Source organism: Gymnoscopelus braueri, assembly GCF_963280865.1.
Source record: "Gymnoscopelus braueri genome assembly, chromosome: 23".
Classification (NCBI taxonomy): domain Eukaryota; kingdom Metazoa; phylum Chordata; class Actinopteri; order Myctophiformes; family Myctophidae; genus Gymnoscopelus; species Gymnoscopelus braueri.
Window position 1 is genome coordinate 27275126 of NC_137625.1, and position 19134 is coordinate 27294259.

Sequence of the window (19134 nt, forward strand, 5' to 3'; positions counted from 1 at the left end):
CCAGAAGTTTTCGCCAGCTCTCCCATACAAACGGGAGGGGCGAGGAACTTCTGGGCCAAAGCCCTGGTATTTGTGGGCGGGATGTAACTTACGCTCAGAATCTGAGCGGACACGCCTCTTACCGGTCTGAGAGCTGTGCAAGTTGTCTAAAAAGTCCGACGAGAGGCAAACAGCAGTACACAACAATGGCGGCCGCAATTTCTCAAGGGGAAATTGCTTCCCGTCGCTCCTATTTACATGTAACACCCACTGCATGTGGATCCCGCCCCCTTTTCTTCATTGGCTGTTGATTTGAATCAGAAAGCAGTGGCCGCGCCCCTGCTGTCCAGGCTTTGAGCCGAAGCCACCCAGACTACCTAAAGACAGGCCGACTCTAGTCTAGTCTAAAGACAGATTATTTTGTTGAAAGACAGGCTCTATCTATAAAGACAGACAGGCTATATCTACTGTATAAAGACAGAGAGACAGACCCTACCTAAAGACAGACTCCATTCATATAAACAGACTATGTAAAGACGATATGATAAATGATGATAAAAAGTAAAATTTTCACAAATAAATGGAAGTTAAGGAAAAATAGAGATAGCAGCTGTTTTCAGATCAGATAACAGACCTCCATGACCGAGAATTAACATTAAAACACAAGACAATGCACAGACAGGAGTGGAGAGAGATAGAAAGAGAGAGAGAGAGAGAGAGAGAGAGAGAGAGAGAGAGAGAGAGAGAGAGAGAGAGAGAGAGAGAGGGAGAGAGAGAGGGAGAGACCATGCAAGATAAATGAGTTGGTGATAAAGAAGTGAGTGCAAAGGAGAGTAATAAAGACAGAGGCAGTAGAAAAATAGATTAAAGTACAGAAATAAAAAACAGATGATGTTTGTTTCCCCTACTGACTTTTCTATAGAAACGACAAACAAAACTACCTTCTGTGTGCATGCGACGTACGTGTATATGTGTGTGTGTGTGTGTGTGTGTGTGTGTGTGTGTGTGTGTGTGTGTGTGTGTGTGTGTGTGTGTGTGTGTGTGTGTGTGTGTGTGTGTGTGTGTGTGTGTGTGTGTGTAATCATGTATGTTATTATTCAGACAAACAATTGTCTTATTTATTGCTGTTCACATCTGAGGTTATTCGGGCGTATCAAGGAACCAAAACACAGAAGGAAAATACCTAGTACAGGGGTCTTCGCCGTTTTCAGACCAAGGACCCCCTAACTGAGAGAGCGATGAAGCAGGGACCCCCTCTATATTGTATAAAATTGTGTTTCAGATTCAACTTTTTTTCTTTTTACTTGGTCTGCTCCTCGCAGCGCGAGGCGTTGTGGGCTTGTAGATCTGCTATTTTCGGCTAATGTTCCCCTCAGAAAAGGGATGCTCTCTGTGGGGAGTTTGCATGTTCTCCCTGTGTCTCCTAGGGTAGTTAATACCCTCACAAAAACATGTAGTAATCCTGGTCACTATACTGCCTCCCCCATGACAGCCGGGGCGCCTGATGGAGGGGAAGGGAACTGGTTGGAATAACGTGTTCCTTCCCGGACCCCCTGTTGAAGACCCCTGACCTAGTATGTCACAGGTAAATTGGCATTCCAGGGAAATTGGAAGGGGAGCGCTTGTTTTTAGGCGCGGGACGGGGCTGCGAGGCGGGGCTTTTCGAGACAGGGTTTTTTACGCGAGGCTCGCGAGGAGGAGGAGGCGCGAGGCGGGGCTTTGATACGAGGCGGCGCGAGGAGGAGGAGGAGGCGCGAAACGGGGCTTTGATGCGAGGCCGACCTGGCTTTTGTTGTTCCCCCCCACATAGCAACCAGGAAGCTACGCTAGGGGAACACTGAACACGCGTTCACGCACACGTGATAATAGTTATTGTCCATGACGGAGGCACGCCAACTCAGCAGAGCTTGAGGCCGAGGAGACGCGCCCGAGCGCCTCCAGGCGCGAGTGCCCGCGCCGACCGGCCGATGCTTTGCTAGTCGAATCAGCGCCGTCCGAGTTGTGAACCGATAGGGGGAGAATAGATCTTTTCATGGTTACAGTCTATGGTTACTATCCAGTGTCCACGACGACACACATGTGTGCGTGTGCATGTGTGCGCATGCACAAACGCACACGTGCACGCACACATGTGCATGCGATGGATTCAGTGTGGATTCCGTGTGCATTCATTGCCCTCTAGCGTTGGTTCTACAGAATTGCCTGGGGGGCGGTGAAAACAAGCGCCCCTTTTCCAATTTACCTGGAATGCCAATTTACCTGTAACATATACAATTTATAATTAGGTGCAAATCTTGTGTTGTGCGCCTGTTTCAAATGTGCTGACGGTATTTTTCCCTGCGTATATGGCAGATTTCTTTGTCCCTTGCGTTGTTGAGTGGATTACACTACAAGTGAATAATGTTGCTCTATCGACTCAGAGAACAAAAGTACATTGTGTACATTGGAGGATGCGATCCCTTCGCTTGGCCTGAGACAGAGAACTGTAAGTAAAATAATAACAATCATGTCCGGGGGGTGTACGTACATCATGAGACATACTAGCGTCATGTCCATGGGGTGTACTTGAACATCCAGTTGCCTCACGCTACAGGAACAGGAGATAGGCTCCTCACCTATGGGCCACATAGCCCAGGAATCATTGGCTCCCAAGTCTACCTACTTACTCACAGGGCAAGGCCTGTTCAGCAGTGGTGGAAAAAGTACTTAATGTTTTACTTAAGGAAAAGAATCAATACTGTATTGTAAAAGTACTCTGTTACAAGTAAACGTCCGGAATTCAAAATGCACTTGAGTAAAAGTCCAAAAGTATATTGGCATCACGATGTACTTAAAGTACCAAAAGTAAAAGCTCACAATGTGTCGCATGGCGACGCATTGTGAGCTTGTAGATCGGCTATTTTCAAATGGCCAAAATGTATATAGGGTAGAAGTGGTTAATGTATGTTTTGTAATAATAATCCAAAACTAAAGTTTTCAAATAATTGTAGTGGAGTAAAAGTATAATATTTGCCTCTGAGATGTAGTGGATTAGAAGTAAAAGTATTGGCAATTGTAAATACTCAAGTAAAGTACAAATACCTCAAAATTGTACTTAAGTACAATACTTGAGTACATTTACACCTCTGCCGTTCAGCCAAGAAACATTTCACTGCTGGATCGGCTGCTACTCCCTTGATGAGACAAAGATTTATGACAGCAATGAATGTGATGCTTTGCTTGGCATACAGGACAATATATTGATATATTAACGCACCTTTGCTTGCAGTCCTATTGCTGTAGTACAGCGTCATTACCAACATTCGGTTTAGTCACTCAAGTAGCAAGTATTTGTTGGCTAAGAGCAGTGGTGTGAAGTAACTAAGTACATTTACTCAAGTACTGTATTTAGTTATAGTTGTGAGGTATTTTTTCTTTACTGGTGTATTTCCAATTTTCAGTACTTTTACTTCTACTCCACTACATCTCAGGGGAAAATATTGTACTTTTACTCCACTACAATTATTTGAAAACTTTAGTTACTAGTTACTTTGCATATATAAAGTGCATTCAGAAAAATACTCGTGATAACTCGTTCTTGGCAGCCAGAGAGTTCATTAATTTTCTTCTGACATGCCCAAAATAGGGACGCCAGGTTGAAAGGTGTTAACACAATCCACTTCCACGTTGCTTCACCACAACTACAATTAGCAAGAATACGCCGGGATACATTTTTTAAGTTAGCCAGGTCACAAAGTCAACCACATGGTTGAGAACCTGATCCATGCTGCGACACGTTGTGACCTTGTTCATCAGCTATTTTCGGTGCGCATGTGTTAAGTATACATTGGTACATGGAATCTTTGATGTTGTTAAATAGATAACTGAGTACATTTACTCAAGAACGGTACTTCAGTCCAATTTTGAGGTATTTTTTACTTTACTGGAGTATTTCCATTCTTCTATACTTTTACTTCTACAAACATGCACTCACACACACGCACACACACGTGCACTCACAATCTCAAGTGAGCTGTCTTTGTTATTAATAACCACACTTAACAGAAATAAAAAGGAGAATTTTCAGTCTCATAATGTTATCAAAAATGAATTCATCATTCTGTCCCCCCAGTGTGTGTGTGTGTGTGTGTGTGTGTGTGTGTGTGTGTGTGTGTGTGTGTGTGTGTGTGTGTGTGTGTGTGTGTGTGTGTGTGTGTGTGTGTGTGTGTGTGTGTGTGTGTGTGTGTGTGTGTGTGTGTGTGTGTGTGTGTGTGTGTGTGTGCGTGTGTGCGTGCATGCGCGTTTGTGTGCATGCGCGTGCGTGCGTGTGTGTGTACGTGCACGTGTATGTGCGTGCGTGTGTGTGAGCATGCATGTGTTTTGAGAGCATAGTGGGGGCAATCCCTGAGTGGCTGTGCAATGTATGCTGGGAAAATAAAAAGGCTGAGTCTTTGATGGTAATGTGTAATGCCATATCTCCCCCGCAGTGTGTGTGTGTGTGTGTGTGTGTGTGTGTGTGTGTGTGTGTGTGTGTGTGTGTGTGTGTGTGTGTGTGTGTGTGTGTGTGTGTGTGTGTGTGTGTGTGTGTGTGTGTGTGTGTGTGTGTGTGTGTGTGTGCATACTTTATCTTGAGCATAATGTTTTCTTCAGCGACAGAGGTTTTGTGTAGGCGGACACACTCTCTTTCTCTCTCTCTCTCTCTCTCGCTCTCTCTCTCTCTCTCTCTCTCTCTCTCTCTCTCTCTCTCTCTCTCTCCTCAGTGGGGTGACTTATAGGCCTCATACTGTAAACTACATCTTATTCATTAGTATACTCTCCCTCTCAACTTGGATCAATAATAGGATTTATTATTCTGAATGTATCAAAACAAAGCTGTCACAGCATCTACTGAATTCTCTCTCTCTCTCTCTCTCTCTCTCTCTCTCTCTCTCTCTCTCTCTCTCTCTCTCTCTCTCTCTCTCTCTCTCTCTCTCTCTATCTCTCTCTGAAACTTTCTCTGGCGGTCTCATTCTATCAAATATGTATTGTGATGTATTCCCTGTTTCGTCTGCGAACGCTTTCACGATTTTCAAGTGGGCCTTGATCCAGAAACAGTTGAGAACCACTGTTCTATCATCACGATAGTAAATTCTTAATTATTTCTGTCTGTCTGTTTGTCTGTGTCCAGCCATCGGTGTGCAGATGACTCTGGATGTGTTCGAGTCTCTGTTCTGGTCTGTTGCAGGTCAGGTGAGTCACACAAAGTGAGAATGTGTTCAGATGATCAGATATGATCATGCACTAAATTAATACCAGGAAATTATAACTAATAGTATAATACAGCAACGCAATCTATTGATTATTCATTTAAACTATATATTGACTAATACATGACGATCTTCTAATTATTACAATATACACCCATTCTTTCATGTCCGTGTGTGTGAGAGAGTGAGAGAGAGACATCAACCAGCTGCTTTTTTCCAGCTGTTATTTTAATTTCAAATAGATTTTTATTTCCAAACCTGAAAACGCACGCACGCACGCACGCACGCACGCACGCACGCACGCACGCACGCACGCACGCACGCACGCACGCACGCACGCACGCACGCACACAAAACAGTTCCCCTCTTCCCCATTCTCTATCCTTTCCTTTCTCCTCCTCCACTTACTTTCTGCTCTACCTTCCTCCCTCCCCTCCCCTCCCCTCTCCTCTCCTCCCCTCCCCTCTCCTCTCCTCTCCTCTCCTCTCCTCTCCTCTCCTCTCCTCTCCTCTCCCTCTCCTCTCTTTACATAATCATGGTATCTTCTCCATGTTGTTGTCAGTGTCAGAGTTCTTCATTGGTGTGTAAAATCCTCTTCATGGTCTGTTTAAGTGTCTAGTTTCCTTCAGGCTACACATTCTCACAGTCAACCATGTCAACATATTGTCGTCACTCTCGGATGGAAACCTTGTATGACCAAAAACTTTCTTATTTTCTTATTATTTTAAAATTGTGAAAATAGCCGATGTGGCGCGTTGTGAGCTTGAAGATCGGCTATTTTCACTATACTTTTGTGTGACACTCTTGTATGAAGTAAGGCATTAATTAAATGGAGATAAGAGGTTTCTGCCCGACAGCGTATACATATACAGTGCGGGTGACAAATTAACCATATGGACCCTAGTGTCGCTATACTGGGCCTAGCATTTGCATAGCATATCTACATCTCTTCCTTACTTCCTTCATGGTCTCACCAATTAAACTAGTTAAGGCTCTGTTCCATTTAGTGTAGCACAGTGGTTCCTCAAACTTTTCAATTTCAAGGACCCCCCATAACTCTGAGAGTGTACAAACGGAACCAAATGGACCACTCTCAGAGTTGCACGCCCGTAAGGGGCCATTTGGAACCCCCTCAAGAACCCATGAGAGTCCCTGGACCACACTTTGAGACCCAAAGTAGCAGAGTGTTTCCAGTGAGCCAACATGCATAGTGTCAGCACCATGACTCTGTTTGACCGGAATGGAACAGAGCCTTCATTAGTATCATTGGTAAGACCTGTGAAGGAAGTAAGGAAGAGGCCCAGTTTCTTTCCAATATGACTGCTGTGATTAGAGCCTGTTAAAGGAGAGAGCCAGACCAAAATACATGTGGATTGTATCTGTCTATAATCAGTCACCAACATACCTGATGCAGTTGACTTTTTTCATAGAAGCCCCTGTTCTCCATTCTGCAGACCCCTCCCACAACTAGAATGGAGCCTAGAGCATAATTTGGCTATTTTCGTCGCTCCAAACAAATTTTTTTTCACGAATCGTCTCCATGTAGTGTCCTGGCACTCACACATGCTCTGTTTGTCACTTATGAGGGGAGGGGGAGCGCTCCACGCGAAATCTCGCGAGCATCTCTCTAGAGTTCACGCATCAGCTCATGAGTGACAAACAGTGCATGTGTGAGCAGATACAATCCACATGTATTTTGGTCTGGCTCTCTCCTTTCATATTAACAAGATTAATAAGGTCTATAAAAAAAGAAAGAAGAAAAAATAATGACACATTTGAAAGTTCAGGGGTGCAAAAACTAAATAGGAGAGATGTGGGGGAAAAGTGCTAGAGTCAGATGACTCATCCTTCAATATATTCTTCACAAGTGGGAAGCTGCATCATGTGTGCATGGCCTACAGTTAGAGATTGGCAGTGGTAAAGTAACTAATTACATTTACTCAAGTACTGTACTGAAGTACAATTTTGAGGTATTTGTACTTTACTTGAGTATTTCCAATTTCCCATACTTTTACTTCTACTCCACTACATCTCGGATCCAAATATTGCTTGTACTCGGATCCAAATATAACTTTTACTCCTCTACATTTATTTGAAAACTTTAGTTACTAGTTACTTTGTATATTTGATTACTATTACAAAACATAAATTAACCACTTCAGCCCTATATGCATTTCGGCCATTTGAAAATATCCAATCTACAAGCTCACAATGCGTCGTCGCATCGCGACGCATTGTGAGCTTGTAGATCTGTTATTTTCAAATGATTGTTATACATTTGAAAATTTGAAATGGGACATTCTGCATAATGAGTACTTTTACTTTTGGTACTTTAAGTACATTTTGATGCCAATACTTTTGTACTTTTACTCAAGTACATTTTGAATTCCAGACTTTTACTTACTAACAAAGTATTTCTATATTGCAGTATAGATACTTTTACTTAAGTCAAAATGTTGAGTATTTTTTCCACCACTGGAGATCGGTACAGGAATGAATGCTTGATCCCTTCAGAGAGGGAGGCCTAGTTATGCTGTGGGGGCCATTTAGCTGGCATGGATTATTGGGTCCGCTTGTCGCCTTAGAGGGAACGGTCACTGTATTGATTTGATACAAAGTTATTTGTAAGTAATCCCCTCTTTATCCTCTGATGAAACTCGGTAACACTATGCCTCCCATGTCTATAAAGAATGATAAACATACTTACTGCATACAGTACCATTATAATGTGCTTGTGAAAATAGCCGATCTACAGCTTGTAGATCTGCTATTTTCACAATATTTATCTGTGCAAAGAGTCAAACTAAATGTAATGCCTCAACTCCTACATTCCAATTGCTTGAAATATGATTATTTTATCAATTTATCAACGCGTTGCATTAATGTATGTTTTATAATATAATAATTGATCTGCAAAGTAACTAGTAACTAAAGTTTTCAAACAATTGTAGTTGAGTAAAAGTACAATATTTGCCTCTGAGATGTAGTGGAGTAGAAATAAAAGTACTGAAGATTGGAAATACTCCAGTAAAGTAAAAATACTCACTACTATACTTAAGTACAGTACTTGAGTAAATGTACTTGTTACTTTACACCACTGGTCTATGCCAAGGTGCATTGAAACTAATTCTGGTGGCTCATGGTGGCCCATATTTCCAAACAGTATATGACAGTTTATGTTAGTTTTCCCTTTGATTTGTCACCCGTCTGTATGCAGTATAGATAACATAAACGTTCCTCCCTCCCTGTCTCTCTTGCTGTTGGTCTGTTGATAAACATTTGACGTGTGAAATCTACAGCCTGTATATTAAATATTTCCTGCACATTTCATGGTGTGATGCAGACAACATAATGTTTCAAAATGAACTACTGTTTAGGCTGCATGACAGAGAAATATCTTCCCTTCGCTTCTCTGTGTGTGTGTGTGTGTGTGTGTGTGTGTGTGTGCGTGCGTGCGTGCGTGCGTGCGTGCGTGTGTGTGTGTGTGTGTGCGTGCGTGCGTGCGTGCGTGCGTGCGTGCGTGCGTGCGTGCGTGCGTGCGTGCGTGCGTGCGTGCGTGCGTGCGTCTCTCTCTCCCTACTTCCCTCCCTCCCCTTCCCACTTTTGGATGCTTGTTGAGTAATCAAATTTTTTCTCTCCCTATTTCTCTCCTCAGCCGACTGACACAGATGTAAGTTATCTCTCCTCTCCTTCCCGCTCTTATCTCTCCTCTTCTCTTCCATCTCCTCTCCTCTCCTCTTCTCTCCTCTTCTCTCCTCTTCTCTCCTCTCCTCTCCTCTTCTCTTCTCTTCTCTTCTCTTCTCTTCTCTTCTCTTCTCTTCTCTTCTCTTCTCTTCTCTTCTCTTCTCTTCTCTTCTCTTCTCTTCTCTTCTCTTCTGTTCTCTTCTCTTCTCTTCTCTTCTCTTCTCTTCAATATCTCTAGCACCTGCTGAGTGTGCAACTTCACACCACAGTCACATTACACAGACAAATCACATTCTCTCTCTCTCTTTCACACTCACACACTCACACCTACACATGCTTACGCACGCACGCACATACACACGCACACACACACACACACACACACACACACACACACACACACACACACACACACACACACACACACACACACACACACACACACACACACGCACACGTTCCTATGACGTTCAGTCACACCAATTGCACACCTTTACAATGTTGTTATTTCACATTCTGTCACACACGCATGCACATTCTCACATTCTCATTTTCACACACTGTCAGAATGAAAATGCCTCTTTGTAAATTCTAACAGCTCTGCCTGTCTGTCTACCTATCTGTCTACCTATCTGTCTACCTGTCTGTCTGCCTGTCTACCTGTCTGTCTGTCTGTCTGTCTGTCTGTCTGTCTGTCTGTCTGTCTGTCTGTCTGTCTGTCTGTCTGTCTGTCTGTCTGTCTGTCTGTCTGTCTGTCTGTCTGTCTGTGTCTGTCTGTCTGTCTGTCTGTCTGTCTGTCTGTCAGTGTTCCACAGTGGAGGGAATGTGTCCTCTTCGTTGTGACAGCCTTGTGAGTACAGATGACATAAGATGAGATATAAGATAACGGAAAAATAACCTTTTTAGTTATTATTTAGTCACAAGCTTTTGTTAATATTTTTCATTGGTTAAATATTTATAAAACCCACCCTCACTTTCACAATCCTATATTAAAATTGCCGAGAGGGTGGACGGTGGACGGTGGACATCACAAATGTAAAGGCCAGACCGCACCAATGCAACTAGTCGCAACTCCTTGCAAAAGAATGGTTACTGTTGTTACAGGTAAAATTCGGGAATTAAAAATGTACTTGAGTAAAAGTACAAAAGTATTGGCATCAGGGGTGCTGGCCTTGCGGTCTATAGGCTATACCACATATGCTGGTAATCCAGCTTGAGAGGGTGTCGTGGGTTTGACTCCCGATCCCGACGACCTTTGCTGTGTGACACACCCCCATCTCTCTCCCCATTTCCTGTCAGCCCACTATCCTATCAATAAAGGCAGAAAAAAGCCCCCAAAAATATCTTTTAAAAAAAAAAGTAAAAATGTACTTAAAGTACCTAAAGTAGAAAGTACTAATTATGCAGAATGTCCCATTTCAAGTTTCAAATGTATACAAATCTTTTGAATAGCAGATCTACAAGCTCACAATGTGTCGCATCGCGACGCGTTGCATCGCGACGCATTGTAAAATATCGAGATACAAGGTTTCTGCTCAGTGGTCTTGTGAAGGTGTTTCTAAAGGTTCTCTTTCTGTCTCTGTCTCAGGATGTTGCCTGTTATCTGATCGACAACAACGGATTCATCATTGTCTCTAAAGAACGCAAGGATGTGAGTTCTCTCTCTCTCTCTCTCTCTCTCTCTCTCTCTCTCTCTCTCTCTCACACACTCACACACACACACACACACACACACACACACACACACACACACACACACACACACACACACACACACACACACACACACACACACACACACACGAAAGAAAGAAAGAAAGAAAGAAAGAAAGGAAGAAAGAAAGAAAGAAAGAAAGAAAGAAAGAAAGAAAGAAAGAAAGAAAGAAAGAAAGAAAGAAAGAAAGAAAGAAAGAAAGAAAGAAAGAAATGCAAACAGTTCACCTTTTCATCCAATCACATTTTCCCCACCTCTCTGTCCTGATAGGCTGGGAGGTTCTTTGGAGAGGTGGATGGCTCAGTGATGAAATCACTAATCACAATGGGAATGTTTAAAAGGTAATAACACTCTGATTGTCTGTCTGTCTGTCTGTCTGTCTGTCTGTTTGTCTGCACACAGCCTTATTTACTTATTCAGCTCTTGGTGGTCTCATCAATTTATTACTGCAAGTCAACATCATTACTACTTGAGTGTACAAATAGAACCAAATAGACCCGTAAGGGTTTCTTTTGGTTTCATTTGTACACTCTTTAAGAGTTAAATTAACACGTAAGAATTTTGCTGCGTATGAATTACTGCCTCTGTGAATTAGTTTTATATGTTAGACTCAGATGCGATCATATTTCTGTAGTTTATTTGCACAGCGAATAAACATTTAATGACCCAGTCAGTAAAGATTTGTCGTAGCGTAATATTTCATTTATGATAATTAAAACATGAGAGGGGTGGTTGTCTCTTCTGCCCGTCAGCAGCGGCTGAACGGAGGAGCGTGGTTCCGCCAGGACTGCAGATAAGATCCAAGTGCTTAATTTAGGAATGGCCGTCGACAGGCAAAACCAGATCTGAAGGGTGCTGGATCCAAAAAAAACACCTAGTGACATGGAATCAGAAAGATCCACCCACCAAATAGCTCCCGTTAAAAGGATTTTTAATTTGCAGAAGTGCCGTGGTATACCGTTTCTATTGCCAAGCTGACTTCACGACTGAGGAAGAACCCATGCTTGGCTCACCAGCGTTACCACTTTTGCAAATTAAAAATCCTTCTAACGGGGAGCTATTATTTGGTGTTTGGATAATACATCAAAAGTATCCATATTTTACTTCATAATTCAAATGAACTTTAATACATGGGATTAACCATTTGGAATGTTTCTACGCCACAATCGATAGCGGCACGTGAATAAACACAGTGGTGTAAAGTAACTAAGTACATTTACTCAAGTACTGTACTTAAGTACAATTTTGAGGTATTTTTACTTAACAGGAGTATTTCCAATTTTCAATGCTTTTACTTGTACTCCATTACATCTCAGAGGCAAATATTGTACTTTTACTCCACTACAGATATGAATTATTATATTATAAGACATACATTAACCACTTTAGCCCTATTTTATACCTAGGCTAATTGAAAATAGCCGATCTACAAGCTCACAACGTGTCGCATCGCGACACGCTGTGAGCATTTCAGTACTTTTACTTTTCGTATAGTATATTTTGATGCCAATACTTTTGTACTTCTACTCAAGAAACATTTTGAACACAGGCCTTTTACTTGTAACAGAGTATTTTTAGATTGTGGTATTGCTACTTTTACTTAAGTAAAATATCTGAGTACTTCTTCCACCACTGAACTGTGGACTCATTCTCTGAAGGAATGACAATGTGACCTTTTGTAGGAATTTATCTTTTATTTGCAACACAATGCTGACATAAACCAACTCAAATAAGAAGAAAAGGAAGAGGAGCTGTCTACTGGAATTACTCCTATCAGTCATACATACAACATTAATGGTTAAGGGCGCGCTCCCACCAAGAGTTGGCTGGCCGCTGTTTGCAGAATCTGCCAATGCATTGTCAATGCAAATGCGTTGATTCACGCAAGAGCAGATTTTTCCGCTTGTCGCGCAGACCTTGCGTTTATCTGCTCTCCGCGACTAAGCATAAAACTGCTGGAGGCAGGCGCTGATTTTCTCCCTCTGTCCAATCGGGTGAGTTGAAGGCGGACCGTCCCAAGATTCAGGAAGCAACATGGTGCTCAAGGCAGCAGGCCGTGCGGGCTGCGGGGACGATCTTGAGTGTGAGTGACAGGTGCGTCACAGCGTTTTTTTTAATCTGCTGGCTGCAAAAAACTGTGACCGCGCACAACCTGCGTTTAACAGCGGCCAGCCAACTCTTGGTGGGAGCGCGCCCTAACCACTTAAACCATATGCTGTGTATTATGTATTCGTTGACCGGGGTCCCCCAGGGATATATACTTGGTTCACTCCTTTTTTGCCTCTGCGCCAAAATCTTTGCAGAAAATAGCCGCTCTACAACCTCAATGCGTTGCATTGCGACCAGTGGTGGAAAAAGTACTTTTAAGTAGTGTTTTACTTAAGTAAATTTATCAATACAACATTGTAAAAATACTCTGTTACTTACAAGTAAAAAAAAAAGTGTTATTTAAAATTCACTTGAGTAAAATTACAAATGTTTTTGGCATCAAAATATACTTAAAGCACAAAAAGTAAAAGTACTCATTAGGGCGCGCCCCCACCAAGAGTTGGCTGGCCGCTGATTGCAGAATCTGCCAATGCATTGTCAATGCAAATGCGTGGATTCTTGGAAAAAATCCGCAAGACCAGGAATCCACGCATTTGCATTGACAATGCATTGGCAGATTCTGCAATCAGCGGCATGCCAACTCTTGGTGGGGGCGCGCCCTTATGCAGAATGTCCCATTTCAATTTTAAAAATTTATAAAAATCATTTGAAAATAGCCGATCTACAAGCTCACAACGCGTCGCATCGTGACGCGTTGTGAGCTTGTAGATCTGCTATTTTCAAATGGCCGATATATATACAGAGCTTAGGTAACCACTTAATGTGTGTTTAGTAATAAAAGTCTAAATCTAGTGACTAGTAGCTTAAGTTTTCAAATAAATGTAGTGGAGTAAAAGTACAATATTTTCCTCTGAGATGTAGTGGAGTAGAAGTAAAAGTATTGAAAATTGGAAATACTCCACTAAAGTAAAAAATACCTGAAAGTTGTGCTTAAGTACAGTATTTGAGTAAATGTACTTAGTTACTTTACACCACTGATTGCGACTGACTGACTGACTGACTTGAAACTTGCCTGAGATACTGTAGGTAATGCAACACACTAAATATAATTATGCAGTTATTTTTTGGCAAAAATTATTGTTGCATTTTAATGCATTTTAAAGCATGGATTGATTTGAAAAGTCTAGTCAAACATAGTCTCTGAAGGAAATATTTATGAGAGACGTCGATCAATTATTAACCGTGCAATTGTTTATCCAGCATTGACTCAATTATTCAGGTAAGGTCAATATAATTTTAATGACTTATAAACAATGAAATGAAAATATAAACAAAAGCTAAATCTACAAATAAAGCCATTAATGGAAAAATGGTGTTCGTTCATGTACGATGGGTTCATGTACTCATTCATACAGGTACAAGCAGCAAAATGTTGGTGGGACTTGTTCCACAAAGATTGTGCTAACACTACAATACAACAATACAAAATAATAATACAGGTTGTAATGAAGTAAAAATAAGAAAATGATCGATAGATCAAATTAAAGTACAGGTAGAACGGTTTCGGGAGGTACCTATGATAAACCTCTTAAATATTTCAAATACACTTCTAACCCAACTGCTGTATTGTATAATTCCTGTTCCTACGTACAGTGGTGTGAAGTAACTAAGTAAATTTACTCAAGTACTGTACTTAAGTACAATTTTGAGGGATTTTTACATTCCTAAAGTATTTATAATTAATTATTTGACAGCTTTAGTTACTAGTTACTTTGCAGATTTAGATTATTATCACAAAACATACATTAACCACTTCAGCCCAATATATATTTCGGCCATTTGAAAATAGCCAGATCAGATTTTCAAACGATTTGTATACATTTTATACTTTTACTTTGGTACTTTAAGTACATTTTGATGCCAATACTTTTCTACTTTTACTCAAGTACATTTTGAATAGTGGAATTTTACTTGTAACAGAGTATTTCTACATTGCAGTATTGATACTTTTACTTAAGTAAAACATGTGAGTACTTTTTCCATCAGAGGTATGTTAGCCACATGGTCATGTACTGTAATACTGAGTGTTTCTCAGCCGTGGGCGAGTCATTCAGTCACATAGATGTATGTGACATAGATACACACGCCTTACTCTCTGTTCTAATGTATGATGTCTGTGTTGTGTGGATCTACGTAGCTTGTCTCCTGGATGTTTTGTGTTTGAAGGCTCCTGAATGCTGCGTCTATTTTTAAACAGCTAAAAGAATTCTACACGCTTCATTTGACTTAGGACGTTACGCAACGCTGCTGTGCGTACTGTGTGTGTGTGTGTGTGTGTGTGTGTGTGTGTGTGTGTGTGTGTGTGTGTGTGTGTGTGTGTGTGTGTGTGTGTGTGTTTGTCTGTGTGTGTGTGTGTGTGTGTGTGTGTGTGTGTGTGTGTGTGTGTGTGTGTGTGTGTGTGTGTGTGTGTGTGTGTGTGTGTGTGTGTGTGTGTGTGTGTGTGTGTGTGTGTGTGTGTGTGTGTGTGTGTGTGTGTGCACGTGTGTGTGTGTGTGTGTGTGTGCGCGCACACACGTGTGTGTGTGTGTGTGCGTGTGTGTGTGTGTGTGTGTGTGTGTGTGTGTGTGTGTGTGTGTGTGTGTGTGTGTGTGTGTGTGTGTGTGTGTGTGTGTGTGTGTCTTAAACATACTAACCAACTCTTTGATCATAGGAACAGAGAGATTAGAAATCCCTGCATTGAGGAGGTCATTATATTACAATAAGGTGATATCAAAGCTACTTCATTTCAAAGAACCATGCCAGTAGGTATGGATTTATTGCCTCTGCTTTTGAGGTAATTCATTTTTATGTCCGATGGGGATATACTGTATATACTGCATATGTTTCACCCCTGCTTCTGTTCAGACTGAATTAAACACATACATTTACGTGTGTGTGTGTGTGTGTGTGTGTGTGTGTGTGTGTGTGTGTGTGTGTGTGTGTGTGTGTGTGTGTGTGTGTGTGTGTGTGTTTGTGTTTGTGTTTATGTGTGCATCTAGGGTCTCTCTGTTTGACTACCAGGCCATGTGTAAAATGAGCTCCCATTCAGCCAGCAGTGCCCGGCCTCTACTGAGCGTATGTACTGTTCACACTCTCACTGTGTGTGTGTGTGTGTGTGTGTGTGTGTGTGTGTGTGTGTGCGTGCGCGTGCGTAAGTGCGTAGTGTATGTATGTAATGTACGTATATGTATACTGTTTTTGGTATGTATGTACATTTATGTGGGTGTTTTTATGTCACTGAGTTGTGCTCTAATATTTGTTGTGTGTCCTCTATTATCTCTCTCCCTCTCTTTTGTCAATTCTCTCTCTCCCTCTCTCTGTCTCTCCCCCCCCTCCCTCCCCCCCCCTCTCTCTCTCTCTCTCTCTCTCTCTCTCTCTCTCTCTCTCTCTGTCTCTGTCTCTGTCTCTCTCTCTCTCTCTCTCTCTCTCTCTCTCTCTCTCTCTCTCTCTCTCTCTCTCTCTCTCTCTCTGTCTCTGTCTCTGTCTCTGTCTCTGTCTCTGTCTCTCTCTCTCTCTCTGCAGCCCTTCTATGCTCTCTCGTCATCTCTCAAGTGGATCTTCTCCAACTTGCTGCTGTGAGTGTTGCCAGGGGTGATCAGAGTTGGCTGCCTCCTGTTCGTGTTGTTTGCAAACTAAAGCACCTGAATTTCATTGTTATACAGACAGTACACACAGTAATCCTATATATTACATTTGGGTTGTGGGCAGTGGCCTACTCGCGTTCAAAATGTTAATGGTTTGTCTCGGGTTACGTCCATATATGGAGACCCCTTGAAACTGGAAAATCTAGGTGTGAAGACCATCTGGACATCTAGTGAAATTAAAAGGCCATTCCCGCTAAGCTCTATAACGATTACAATAAATATAGCTACATTGTTCACCATTGTCTTTGTTGCAACGGACCTGAGTTGCAACTGTATTTGGACCGTTTTTTTCCCTCTACATCAAATGTCTTTCCCAAAAATAGCCGATTTACAAGCTCACAATGCGTCACATTGTGACGCACTGTGAGCTTGTAGATGTGCTATTTTTGGCTAATGTTCCCCCCAGAATGGATGCTGTGGTTATAGTTGTGCTGGGGACTTGAGTTAGAACGATTTTTATATCTTTATAGTTATAGTTATAGTGCTTGGTGTATATGGGTACAACGAGTAGGCCTACACACCAGTGGTGTGTACTCGTTGTACCCATATATGGACATACAGTATATGCCTATATATGGCCATAGCGGTCAGACCAGCGGTTCTGGACAACCACCGATTAGACCGACTTCTCTGCGGACTACATATACACGTTAAAGTCATTAAGTCCTATTATACACAGTAATGTAATTCAGTACTATTAAACACACACATTAACGTCATTAAATGCTATTATCATAGATAGACAATGCCACCCACCTCTTGCATGGGGTACTGACACAGCAGCAGCAGAGCACCCTCAGCCAGCAGCCCATAATGATGAAGTGCTCCCCACAACGTTTTAGAGGAGCTCTCTCCTCCTGGCTGCCTTCTGTTGTCATAATGAGTAGTGGAACATTGGCTGCTGAGATGTGATTTTAACCCATCAAGACCGGGAACGCATCTGTGTCATTTTTTTATTTTTCTGGCTATTCAAAAATAGCCGATACACTCGCTGCCGCGCTATGAGCTTGTAGAGCTGCATTTTTTTGGAAGAATCATGAATATTTTGTGCAAATCTTTGAATATATATATTTTTAAGCGAACATTTGTAACTCAAATCTTTGCTTCTGGGGGTTATACATGTCTTCTAAATCCTTTCTTTTTCTTTTTTTTTAACTTATGTTGCTGTAATATCAGTGGTTCTCAAACTTTTTCATGTCAAGGACCCCCAAAACGATATGTATTTGGCCGCAGACCCCCAGAAGCTACAAATGTTCGCTTTAAAAAAGATTTGCACACATTTTTCACGATTTTTCAAAAATAGCAGATCTACAAGCTCGTAGCGCGCCACTCAAAGAAATGTAAAATGACATGGATGCTTTTCCCGGTCTTAATGGGTTAATGTAGTTGTTGTAGGAGCATTGGCTGCCTAAGAATTGTTTTGTTTTAGATGTGTTTTTAATGTAGCTGTAGATTTGTTTTTAATGTTTTAGTTTTTAAGTGGTACATTGAGATGTGATTGTTTTTTGATGATTGTGTTGAATGTTAATGTTTTGTTTTTAGTTGTATAATTATATTATTATATATATACTTTTATAATACAATTAGCCCCTCACCCCTCTTCTGTCTAGGTTTCTCTTGGAGTTTAATATTTGTGGACTTTGGCATTCAGATAATTTTGCTGATGGTAAGTTCACACGCACACGCGCACACGCACGTGCACACGCACGCACACACACACACACACACACACACACACACACACACACACACACACACACACACACACACACACACACATACACACACACACACACACACACACACACACACACATACACACACACACACACACACAGTTTAACAATTTATTTATGTCCACACACAGGGAAAGCATACAGGGACACACATATTTTAGGTGCAGCTAGAGGTTACATTCACAAACTCATGGATATATGTCCTCATGATACAACACGCGTGAAACTCAGCACTCCATGGGCACAAGTAGCGGCGGTGCGCTGCCATACATGGCAGCAGAGACAGCACAATACTTGTGCCAGCCTTTCTGCCTCGTCTTTGGGCATCCCAAGTTGTCGAAACCCTCCAGCAACTAGTCCGTGGGTATGTCCTAGGCTGGATCACCAGAGGAAACAAAGTTCTTAGTCTTGCACTGCTGCTTGGTGTTAAAGCGCTCTCTGTTGTTGTTCTCATGGGCCTGGAAGTCCCACCTGGCCGTTAGGCAGCGTCGGCTGCTGGTAGATTCCACCGGTGAGCAGTGCCTTCTTGTATGCAAGCTACATTGTCCACAGAAGTTGCAAATGCATCCACTGCACCTACAGTACTACATTGACGACGGTAGTTACAACGGGGCAGTTTAACGTCATGCCCAGGACACACACACACACACACACACACACACACACACACACACACACACACACACACACACACACACACACACACACACACACACACACACACACACACACACTTGCTTATCACAATTTGGGGGACATTGCATTGACGTTTGTTGCTTTTCCACTGCCTGGTACCGGCTTAACTGGACTCGACTTTATGAGCTGTTGGTACCAGGTACTTTGTTTTCCTCTGCAGATAGTACCTCTTCTGTGTAATAATATCTATTTCCCCTGTACAGTCCAACTTTATGTTGACATTTTATGACTCAGTATTGATTCATTTCACATTTACAATATGTAGATGGAAAGAAATTGCAGACCAACTATAGTACCCTGAGGGAACAAGGGCTCTATCTAAGTATAGGGTTTAAGTAGTTAAACGTTTGTTAACAGTATTCAGGAGC

At 42.0% G+C, this 19134-nt stretch overlaps 1 protein-coding gene across 1 annotated transcript in view; it reads left to right on the forward strand.

Moving 5' to 3' along the window:
• cacna2d4a (calcium channel, voltage-dependent, alpha 2/delta subunit 4a) overlaps positions 1-19134 on the forward strand; it is a gene marked incomplete at both ends in the record, with an annotated part of 127144 nt that overhangs the window by 96705 nt on the left and 11305 nt on the right. The window contains 8 exons of the mRNA XM_080421161.1: positions 5126-5187; positions 8860-8874; positions 9694-9738; positions 10477-10539; positions 10873-10943; positions 15690-15765; positions 16213-16265; positions 17945-18000. Coding sequence (XP_080277287.1) covers positions 5126-5187; positions 8860-8874; positions 9694-9738; positions 10477-10539; positions 10873-10943; positions 15690-15765; positions 16213-16265; positions 17945-18000 — 441 coding nt within the window. The remainder of the gene's footprint in view (positions 1-5125; positions 5188-8859; positions 8875-9693; positions 9739-10476; positions 10540-10872; positions 10944-15689; positions 15766-16212; positions 16266-17944; positions 18001-19134) is intronic.